The following is an 11,815-nucleotide window of genomic DNA, read 5'->3' as shown; positions in this document are numbered from 1 at the left end:
AAAAAGTGTATAAAATGATGAAATTGCCCCTTTCTTAATGGAATTTTCTGACGGTTGTTAAAGAAAAGGACCAAATCGGAATATTTTTGTAATTTACGATAGCCATCTTATTATTTTTAAAACTATAAGGATGAGAAGTGTTATTTTTGACAAACCCCAAAGACCAAATTTGTAGTTTACTCATCACTAAATTATTCAGAAAAATACTATTTGATTAACTAAAAATTCTAATCATTTTGCTTGGCTCAAATTTTTTAAACGAGCTTCCGGATAGACCAAGTCAAATATTGGTGTTATAAAGCTCGACTCGTAGGTTAAACGATCTTTATTTTGTGTCGGATATCAACTCGACATCAAGAATTACTAGGCTCAAGCTCGATTAACTTGATATATGCTCGAATCATTAATGTCAAGACCTTGAATCCCACAATCCAAATACATCCCATTATCAATTTGACAAACAAATCACTAAGTTTCACACATCTCGACCAACTCTATGGAACTCTGAAGATGACGGTAAGAAAAATCCCGAGTGGCCTCTCATATCTAAGGTTAAACGACGATAACGTCAACCATACTAACTGGCAACATATATATATACAAGACACGAACGCAATCACGCAAGCAATCAAACAAAGTAAAAAGCATGAAATGGTCTCGAAAGTTAAAATACTTGCTAGAAACCGTCATTAAAAACCAAGCATAACGTATAAAGGAATAACGATAAAAACGACTGTACAAAGTGAAGCTATTGGAGAGAGGGGATGCTTGTCAAACTTGAAACCATGCATCTTCTTTCTGTACAGTTTTTCCTCCAAAGCATTGGACCATCTACCACCTATGTCTTAGAACTAGCAGGCATCGACACAATCAACTGTCATGAACCACCACCAGCCGCCACCAGTCACCACTCACCACCACCGCCTGTGTCATATCCTCTGTACCACCACTGCCTAACCTGATAATTACATATTCACAGCTTATATACCCCTGTTTCAGCAAGAACCACAAGCTAAGAGAGATGGAACGCCCCTTGTCCTTCTGTTATCGCGTAAAAAAGCTTCTCCTTCATTGTTTCCTGCAAAAACCCACAACTTAAAACTTGTTAAAATTGTTACGGTTAATAAGAGTCCATTTTCTGGACATTCTCAGTGCCATGATTATATACCATCCATCAGTACCTCATCCATTGTTTCAGTTAATTTGCCGCTCAACCCTTCAAGGTAGAGGTCAAGTCTATATACGTCCCACCCCCGAAGCCCAGATGCTACTTTCGAGTACGATATATTGGGTTTGTTCAGTTTGGTTTATCTATGGTGATTATAGGACACTGGGTCAAGTTCAAGGGAAAAACGCAAAAAAGTGAAAAACTGAGAAACACCCTAGTAACAAGTAATTTCTAAGTAAATTTTTTCAGTACATGTACATAACATGCACATGTGCATAGAGACCAAAAACCATCTTCAATTACTTGTATGGATATGTGCATAATGTACAGATGAATGGCTCATGCTTTACTACCCCAATTATTCATATTCATCGAGAGTTTGGGTAGCTTTTTAAATTTTGTTTACAGCAAAATGTAGAAAAGATAATCTCCATAAATAAAGATCTCTTAACAAAATTAGCAAAGCAAGGATGGGTATTTAACCTTGGTAGAGTATGGAGGCAATTTCAGGTAATTAGCACACGTCATCACACTGGGGAGGTCGGCATCCACCAGTTTATCACAATGCTGTAGAGAAACAGAAGAGCAAACACCCATATGAGAAGCAAGACTCAAAAACATTCTCGTTCCCAAGAAAGAAAAGAACTTTTGTGAGAATGACGAAATTCTGAAGAAAGAAAACTATTATACGGACCTTGCGTACGATTGTGAGTTTTGGGTTGAGCGATGATAAACCACCAAGAGGAAGCCGTGGTGCACCAGTCACAAACTTCAAGAAAGCTCTTTGCTGCTCGTAGTCAACTTCTTGTAAGATCTCCAGAAGCTGCATTTTGTTAAAATGATCATTGGGTTTCTACGACACTGAAACAAGAAATAAACACCAAAACAGACTCAAGGAAACATAAAAGTGACGAAGTAACACTAACATGTATAATGGGAGGACTGCTAGCAGTATATCCATGATCAAACTTGATGAGATCTGAAAGTTGGTTCGACTGCAAAAGAACAACCATGACCACATCTCCGTTGTTAGAATCTGCAGATCATAATTTTAGATTGACCAATTAAGTTGATTAAAACATACATTCCAAGTTTCACTTTCTCCACATAGAAGACGCTCTAGCTCTTCATCAGTGAATATCTGAAGATGCTTCATTTGGAAGACCTAAATAAGCACCAATATGTCAGCATAGCATACTCCCAGATGAATGAGGAAATTTCATATGAATAGAGAAGTAAAGCTATCACAATTTTTACAATTGAAGCAATCAAATATCACAATTTTTCTAGTAAATAGAACATCTAATCAAAACTACAACAAATTCCTTTTAGGAATGACCCATTATTGTATCTTAATTTTCATTTGCACACCACAAGCACCTGAACTAATGGATCAATGCTCTTTGCAACACGGTGTGTTCATACACTCTCGGCATGATTGCAAGAAATATCAAATGCAAAACATATCAACTCTCTCGAGTTCCATGTTTGCAAGCTACCTTTTGCGGTAAATACAATGCAATATAAGCATCAAATCATAGGAACAGAACAAACCTGATCAAACCCCGATTTAAAAGCATCCATTTGTCTCGAAATTCCAGAATTTATTGTAGCATCGACTACCAGATCAATATATTCCTCCAAATTAGTTGCATTTACCTGGCAAATGGTATTTATATTAAACAAAATATTGATCATTTAGCTTAATAGATAACGAGCAACAAAGATGGAAATAACAAAAAGGTGCCTAACCATTTCTTTATTAGGCCCAGAAGCAAGGATGTAATCAGGATAGCCAGGAAGAGTAAAATCCAGGTGTAGATCCTCAATTTTTGTACCCCGGAAGCAAGAATCAAGTTCAGCTGTTGAATTTTCTCTAACTGATTCTAAATATTTTCGCCTTTGAACAAGAGCCTGAAACTCGATAAGTGTCTTCCCTAAATCAGGGTCAAATGACTGGATGTCATACACTGTGAGTTCCTGCAAGATGACCAATTCCATGAGTTTAAGAAAGGAAGGTGCATGAAATCAACACTGGCATTATATCCAAAAGAAAGCAAACCTGTCCAAAGAATAGTTTATAGAAAGCTTTGGAGAAGGGAAGATCCAAAACCCTTCCATCGTGTAGAGCCTTCGCCACCACCTGGCCCAAAAGGAAAAATTTTCTGATCACCTCTGAAAACTCTATACCACTTGCAACACTGATGGAAGGACACCATGGGCTCGGGAAAAGTCCAAATGGAGATGCAACAATCACAGAATCCTGGTTTCCTAAGCTTTGCATTGAAGCAAGCGACGAATTGTCTCCTCGCCACATCCCCAGGCCAGGCTTTTGAAACTCGTTACTGACTAGTGTAAAGAACTCCATTGTGGGACCGAGACCAGTACCAACTTCCTCATCATATTCCACTTCAAGAACAACTTTTTGATTGGCATGCAGGTCCATCATTTTGGCAGCTGATTCCAGAATCTGATGTCTATAAACCAGAAATTTTCTCCGGGGCATAGGGGCATCATTTTGGAGCCCACTTGGGCTTCCCAAATTACTTTGAGATGAAACCCGACGTTGACCTTGATGCTTACTCACCAATTTGAAGTACTTGCATCTTGCCTCAAAGCTAAACAAGAAAGGGCATGATGCCATTAATTGCGTACACCAAGACGGCATGCCACCCGTAGAGATGGCCAAAGGATCTCGCATCTGCTGCTCTAGTTTTTCTGTTAACCTATTATTTACAAACTCATTCATTGGAATACCCGAAACTGTTGCTTTTACACCATCCAAGTCACTGATTCTGCCTTCAGCAAAAGCACAAATTCTTTGGCGAGACAGAAGATGGAATCTGAACATGTTCACAGATTCCAAAGTTTTCAGCAAAAACAAAATATCATGACACGGAGTAGATTTTTCCACAGCAGAACCAATTTCACGAACAAGCATGTGCGAAAGAAGCGGAGAGAACTGCCCATATGATGTAGGCTTGTCCAAGGCAGATGACCAACACGGGCGACAGCCAAAATATGGGGAACTACTGTTCCCAAAATTTGATGATCTTTTGTATGTTACTCTGTGTACTTGATTCCACAATGATGCATGGGTGAGACTGTCATATTCTGCTTTTTGTTGTTGAAGAATAGCCTGATATATAGTCAAAGACCGATCCATCTGCTTTCCTTCATGGTAAAACGATAGTTGCGGTGAAAGACTATCATTTCCACTGGATTGAGGACGCTCTGTGCTGATGATACCATCTTTTTGTGTAGCATGTTGGTCATGTTCTGCAGAGTCCTGAAACAAGAACACCAACTCAATATAAGTATACTATCTTTATGACAAAAAAAGAGTAACTAACATAAACTTGTCAACTTCCAGAACCGGGACTCTACTAATGATAGTTAATTGAAGAAATCTAGTAATCTATAGAAGAATTTACAAAACATAACAAATTTGGTGCAAGTAGTAAACCAAACACAAAAGGATGGACTTACAGCTTGAATTTCAATCCTGCTTGTTGATTCAACAGAAGTCTGTCCAACATTGTATCGACTTGTATCAGACGATGATTGGGCACTAGAGCCATTTTCATCACACACTTTCATGACCAAATTTATATCTTTATCATTGTTGGAGCAAACTTTAGGCCATAAGAACCTCTCAATTGCATCAAAATCCGAAAATGGATCAACATTCTGAACATCTCCAGAGTAGTCACTCAAAGTCGTCTCTCCCTCTCCCTTCACAATCAGAAGTTTCAGACATGGGTATGTGGTGCAACGCCTATGTGGAACAGTAGTATATGAATTTCTGTGCTTGGGTACATTGTTCAACATAACAGGAAAATCTTCAACAGAAGATAAAGCACTTTGTAATTTTGAAATAAATGCCGATAGTGAGAAGTTATTGAATGGCTGATCTGTGGATGACAAAAAAAGCCTCCAAAACGCCTCCAGTCTTCTCTCTGCAATGCAGGATTGAGTTTTTGTGCCATGACTGTCAGACTCTTTTCTCAAACATTCGCCACTAGATAGGTATTTAAATAATGACTCAGCAATGCCACTCTCAACAAATTCAAAGGTAGAAATCACATCTTCTCCACTAAGATGTGACATGATCCTATGCAATACACTATCATACTCTTCTTCAAGCATACTATCAGCCCCTAACATAGAAGTTAATTCAGCAGATAAAGATTTCAGCTCTTCAAGAACAGCAGTCATTCCATTCTCTGAGGTGGACGAATTTGTGTTGAAGTAATTTGTTCTTATGTGTTTCGCAAGAGTCTTAACACAATCCTTCTCCAACTTACAATTCCATGAYTCTGAAGTTGATGAAGACTGATTGGCATCAAACGAATAGCATAAGCATCGTATGGCATCTTTTGCAGCAACTTTTTGACTTGAACTATTCGATAAATGAATTTCGTTGAACATTGAAAACATAAACTGTGAACCCTTTTCTTGGACGGTAAGTGCATCAATGGCAAAAAGGACCCCTTCCTTTACAAAGGGTCCCACAAAAACATCACTATTCTTTTGCAGAATGGTATCAGAAATATTAAGGGCTAGCATTAGTACATGTCTGTCCTTCCTAGTGAACACTCCAGCCAAAAACCTGCCAGATGTCCAACATGAGATTATCGGCCTCACATGAAACAATAAACCTAGAAGTTAAATGCCATAGTTGAGTTACAAGATTCTTTCACCTTGAAATGTTGGTGCTCTCCAGTAAACTGAGAAGCATATCAGAGTTGCTGTAATAAACTAATTTGTCGATAACGGATAGACATCCGTAACAAACATATAAATCCACACCAGAATTAACCACCTGTTCAGGGATGAGAAAAGGGGAAAATGAAAAGGACGTCACGCCAAAGTTAGCAAGAAAGCACTAACATGATTGACAACAAACCTGGATCAAGACAGGTAACAAATCATTCCCAAACTTCTGCACAAGATCAGGATGATTCACCAAAAAAGCTGCTTTTTCTGTGGCCAATTGAACTTCTTGATTTCTGCCTACAACAGGCAGAAGCTGAATCAACAACTTCAGAACTTCATGCACCTGAGTAGAAGTTCACATATGTCATTTGTCAAAATAGCTTATATTAACAGCTTTGCTGAAGTGGTATTTAAAAGCCCCAATAAATAGACTCCCCATCAAAAAGGGTAAGGCATCATGAGGGAGCTTGCCAGCATAACATGGTCCTTTAAGCTATATAAAAGTGCATCATTTTGAACATGTGTGTGAAGGGGAAGAGTCACTGAAATTTGATATTAAACAACCTATAAGAGTTGCAAAAGTGATTCCTTCTATTCACATTTGCAATCACTTGCACAGGTATTTTACTAAAAGATCAAGAGTCAACTCATGGTCTCAAGTCTACGAGCTGTCAAGTGCATCGATCTTTCGTCATGAGAGCAACAATACTAAATATTACTTGGTTAGGTATAATATCCTTCCTAGCATGATCTACAATATTTAAATAAGGCATCACTACCACAAAAGACCACCATCTGCAGACGTGCATGGACATGCAGGCTGGGGTTAGTTAAGGATAGAAGGAACAATATTTGATTATATTCAGTCCATCCTAAGTTGTGTGCAGGAGGCAAGTGTAAATGGGTCAATGGTAGCTAATTAAGTGAATGTTACTTGACCTGATTGCAATGTCCATCAACTGTCCGAGGGGAAGACATTCCATGTGAAAGGCCATATGTTGCCAATATATCCTTCAAAATGCTGCTTATATTAAGATCAAAAAGTGTCCTGACAGCTACCATAGAACCAGAAGCAAGCTTAACAAGTAGCCCAATCAGACCCTGCATACAAGTGTGCCAGAGTTCAATACAGCCCAAGATGCAGTTAGAAATGGATTTCAGGAAAAAGAGAGATAGAAACGTTATAAGAAAAGAACAAGATCTACATACAGTATGAACAGAATGACATAGAGTTGTCCGGCTGTTCAGGTCTATGAGATGTGCAACCTGATGAATCAACCCATGTTTAGAAAGTTCATCCAGCATATCAGGGGATTGATGTACTCGTGCTGCTATTTTAATTAGGCAAGTAGCGACATGTTCAACAAGCTGGAAGCACAGAAATATGTCAATGAAGTCATTAGCAGAAGTGCTGAACACAAACACTATAATTATACCTGATTATCCTCGTACTGCAGAAGTTTGCACAATATTGGAACTGCATCCATAAAAGGTGAAGAGCCTTCAGATGGGAGCTTCTCACATATGTTCACCACAGTGGAAAGAGCAACCCGCTTATTTGATTTTAGGAAGAAGAAAGGAAAACAAAATTAATAAAGATAATGTTTCCACGAGCAAAGTAATTGTTTCAAATGGTTAACTAAATAACTAAGATTTCAAAGACACAGTTATTTTAACCCCACAGTCTTACCTGGAGACTAGTTGAGAAGAAATCAATATATGTAAGAACAGCCATAATTGCACCAGACATTAAACAAGCAAGTGGTTGTTCGCGTGAAATTTTCTCTAATGCTTGCAAACACTACATCAAAAACAGAGAAATATGTGTGTCATAATTGATCAAATCAGCAAAAAATGCAATCAGTGACCTTGTAAAGAGAATTTTTTGAAATACCTGTTCAGCAACATCCACGTACTCGATGGCCAGCAATCTCTGACAGAGTGCTGTAACTCCATCATGTCGAACAATAAAACCTGCGGATCGAGGATAAATGTCACATAGATAAGTTAGAGCCCTGATTGATAAAAGCATTATCTCGGGATTGCTTTCATGGCGAGCCAACTTTATAAGAATAGGAGACAAGGAATCCGCCATTAAACTCGATAAAGAACTGTCTGTACAGAAAGATAATATTTCACAAAGCTCCATGAGAGCAGCCTGTTGAGCAGATTCCTCAATTTCTTCATTCAGATTTGATAATACCCTCTTGAATTTCACTTGATCACCAGATAACCGCTGCCTTTGGTAATCGAGTATTGCATGCCTGTTTCGTATATGCTCTGCATCACCCATCTCATCAGAATCACAAGACCCATATGCTGAATCCTTATCTTCATCTGTCCTGCCTGAGCCAGAAGCAGATGAAGATGTTTCCATATCATGGTCATGGGTTTGGTTTACGGATGTAGTTGGTGTTTGAACTGGTGACGTTGATGAACTGGGTCTGAACTCCAATGAACTACAAGTCCTCTTATCGGCTGGCAATTCATCAACTGTTTCTGTTCTTTTATGCCCCCGGTTCCCCATACTCTACAAAATTAATCATAAAACCTAATTACCATTAATAAGTTATCAAACGAAATCATGATAACACCACAGCCGATAACCAATAACCAATTTTCCACATACACATATAGTCACTCTTACCACGTTACGGAAACCAAATCATCATAGACAACAGTTGACGAAACAAAATTTTCTTAAAATCTCCTGATTGTTGACCATGAATAAAAATTTACCACACTAAAACTAGAACAAATCACAGTTGCGTACCAGAAACTGCTTATACAACAAGATGGAGTAAGAAAATATCAAAATCTATCACTACAATGATCAACAAAAAATAATCAATCAGCATAATACAAACCACGAAATAGAACTCAAATACGAGGAGGAGATAAATTGAATCAGTAAAAACAAGAATCATAATCACAAAACTAACCCCTATCTAATTAAAAAAAATCATCATCCGTGTCATGCTTAAACCGACACAGCATACATAAAGCAATACACGAATATGATTGTGATTCGTAGACTTGAAGAAATATCAGCTTTGAAAATTTCGATGAAGGAACTTGGTAACACGAACATCATCAATCATGATAAGTGTAGAAAAATCAAATCAAATCATAGCGTTTGATTACCTTCATGTTTGTTAATTGGTAGTGGTTTGTTAATGAATGATAAGAGTTGCAGCAATTGATCTTCGGGGAGATTGAAATCCCTGATTTATAGTTGAAATTTAGAGAGGGTTTTACCCTAATTTACAGTTCAGAAAAAGGAGGAAGAGAATGATGTTGATGATTATGATTATGATGATATTCGAGTATTTATGTTTCAGATGGATTCTAATTATATATGTAGATAAATAAAAACACTTAATAAATTTTTATTTAAAAATAATCCTTTTCATATTTATCCCTAGTTTATATTGATATCTTCAATGTATTTATGGTATAAATTATCTATACTATATATTTGATAAAAACTAATTTTAATATATGAAGGATTGTTTATTGATGTATATTACTTAAAATTCAAGATTACAAGTAAATTGTGTGTAAATATAACTTATTAAAGCTTTATGTTTGAATTCGTGTAACTAATTGCAGATAAGCATGATCAAATAGAGAATAAACATCTCGTTTTAAATATAAAAAATTTAAAATATAATTAAAATAATCATTGAGTCTTAACATAATCGTTATCTTTATAAAAAATTACGAGAAATTTTAAATATTTAGTTTCGTACTAATATCAATTTTTTTTTTTAATTTTTTGTGATATCTTCATATTTACATTTTATTTAAAAATAAAAGCATTATTGTTTTCTTAAAACTACAAAAAACCGTATTATAACATCAACTGAGACAAAAGAAAAACGAAACATTAAAATCGAGATTTATATCGCTACATTATACAAATACTCTTCTAATAACTAAAAGTTTATTTGTAGGCTCGTACATTTTGATTTTGAAATTAAGATTCTTTTAGAATTTATACTAAAATATCCAACTAACTATTTAAAATTTATCGTTTTTTATGTAAAGGTATTAAAAACTCGATCAATCCAATCTAATCCAATGTAAAATAATTCAACCTAAAGTAATCGATGTCTATTCGAGTTGTAAAACCTTTAAATTATAGATATTTGGTTGATCATTGAGTTATTTTTATTTGAACACAACCCAACCCGATGTCATTTTATTTCTTAGATTTGATATGATTCTTGAGTCTCCATTAATACGTACATTTAGAAAATTACACCATCACGTACCATCTGCGAGAATGATATATATTTAAGGAAATGCGAGAATAACCAAAATAGGTACAAAATCACGTGATATATATATATATATATATATATATATATACAAAAGCAAACTTTACACTTCATACAAACTTTCCGAACATAATTCTACCGATCAGAATCCATCAACTGTTTTTTTTTTTAATTAATATTAAAGGGTTTTATTGTCTTTTTTTCATTTTGATCTATTTATGATTATTATCTATCTATTATTCCACTTGATCTTTTGGAGATATTAGAATACATGATTTAGTTATTATTTTTAATCTACGGCTAAGCTTAAAATTTGAATACCGTAGATTCTGAAGATCTGAAAAATATAGATTTTGAAGTTTTATTGAATCTGCGATTTTAAGTATGTTTTATTTCATGGGGTAAATGTTCATATCAAACTAAAGAAAGTAAAATATTTGTTTATTTTAAAAAAAAATTACATATAAAAAATGGGGTAAATCCTTTTTGTTAAAGCTTCATGTTTGAATTCGTATAATTAACTGCAGATAAATATCTTATTTTAAAAAATCTAAAATATAAGTAGGATAATTATTGAGTTCTAATAAAATACTTAGTTATTATCTTTATAAAAAATTATATTATTAAATCAAAAACAAAAAAATGAGTTAAAGAAATACATAACAAAACGATAAATTTTAAATAGTTAGTTTGATATTTTAATTTTTTATGATATTAAAAAATAAGAACATTATCGTTTTCTCAAAACCACATAAAACCGCACTATAACATCGACTAGAATAAAATAATCACTAAAATCAAGATGTATCTCGTTGTATTATATGAATACTCTTCTAGTATAAATAATAGGTTTATTGTATCTATACTATGTTATAAAGCATTTGACAAAAACTCTTAAAAACCACTTTTTATGTATAAAGTACTGTTTATTAATGCATGTTACTTAAAACTTAATATTACAAGTAGATTGTGCGTAAGTACAACTTATTAAAGTTTCATATCTGAATTCGTGTAACTAACTGCAGATAAACATAATCAAGTACATGATAAACATCTTATTTTAAATATAAAAAATCTAAAATATAATTAGGATAATCATTGACTTTTAACAGAATACCTAATTATTATCTTTATAAAATGTTATATTATTAAACCAAAAATAAATTATTTCATTATTAAACTTAAACTAAGTTATAATAAAAAAAATTACATAAAAAATGAGAACTTTTAAATAGTTGATTTGATATTAACATTGATATTTTTTTTCAAAATTTTTTATATCTTCAAATTTATATTTTATTCAAAAATAAAATCATTATTGTTTTTTTAAAAACACATAAAATCGTATAATAACATCAACAACAAATAAAATAAAACATTAAAATCGAAATATGTCTCGCTACATTGCACGAGTACTCTTCTAATATATTTAATATAGAATAAATTTTCAAGGTAGCAGTTTGATTTCAATTTTTAGTATTTATCTTATTAATTATTTAATATAATTTAATTTAATCTTATTAAAAACAACAAAAAGAAGCTTTATATCAACACCGCCATATAATTGTTAATTAATAAATTAAAATTAAAATACTAATAAAAACATTTACTTTTTTTAAGTTTACGTAAACTATAGAAACCTATC

The 11,815-nt window shown here is 34.1% G+C and overlaps 1 protein-coding gene across 7 annotated transcripts; it reads right to left on the bottom strand.

Annotated features, from left to right (window-relative positions):
• Window positions 1–547: 547 nt before the first annotated feature.
• Window positions 548–9,211, bottom strand: LOC112519066 (E3 ubiquitin-protein ligase UPL4). 7 transcript variants are annotated; one of them, XM_025127021.1, is made up of 18 exons: window positions 9,032–9,211; window positions 8,009–8,417; window positions 7,782–7,861; window positions 7,578–7,688; window positions 7,324–7,440; window positions 7,097–7,255; window positions 6,827–6,988; window positions 6,078–6,230; window positions 5,872–5,993; window positions 4,658–5,780; window positions 3,231–4,457; window positions 2,921–3,148; window positions 2,723–2,827; window positions 2,253–2,333; window positions 2,095–2,163; window positions 1,863–1,991; window positions 1,652–1,735; window positions 548–1,094 (listed from the first exon to the last, which is right to left on the bottom strand). In XM_025127021.1, exons 1-18 carry the CDS (start codon window positions 9,035–9,037, stop codon window positions 996–998), a joined length of 4,464 nt encoding a protein of 1,487 aa, XP_024982789.1. In that variant the 5' UTR covers window positions 9,038–9,211; the 3' UTR covers window positions 548–995. The 7 variants fall into 7 exon arrangements, with proteins under 7 accessions (XP_024982789.1, XP_024982785.1, XP_024982787.1 ...); XM_025127017.1 differs by having other exon boundaries at window positions 7,782–8,417; XM_025127019.1 differs by having other exon boundaries at window positions 548–1,078; window positions 7,782–8,417.
• Window positions 9,212–11,815: the final 2,604 nt, after the last annotated feature.

The sequence above is a fragment of the Cynara cardunculus genome (genome assembly GCF_001531365.2).
Source record: "Cynara cardunculus var. scolymus isolate 2C chromosome LG 10, CcrdV1, whole genome shotgun sequence".
Taxonomy (NCBI): domain Eukaryota; kingdom Viridiplantae; phylum Streptophyta; class Magnoliopsida; order Asterales; family Asteraceae; genus Cynara; species Cynara cardunculus.
Note: the sequence above shows the minus strand (reverse complement) of the source record. Positions and strands in the feature narration are given on the sequence as shown.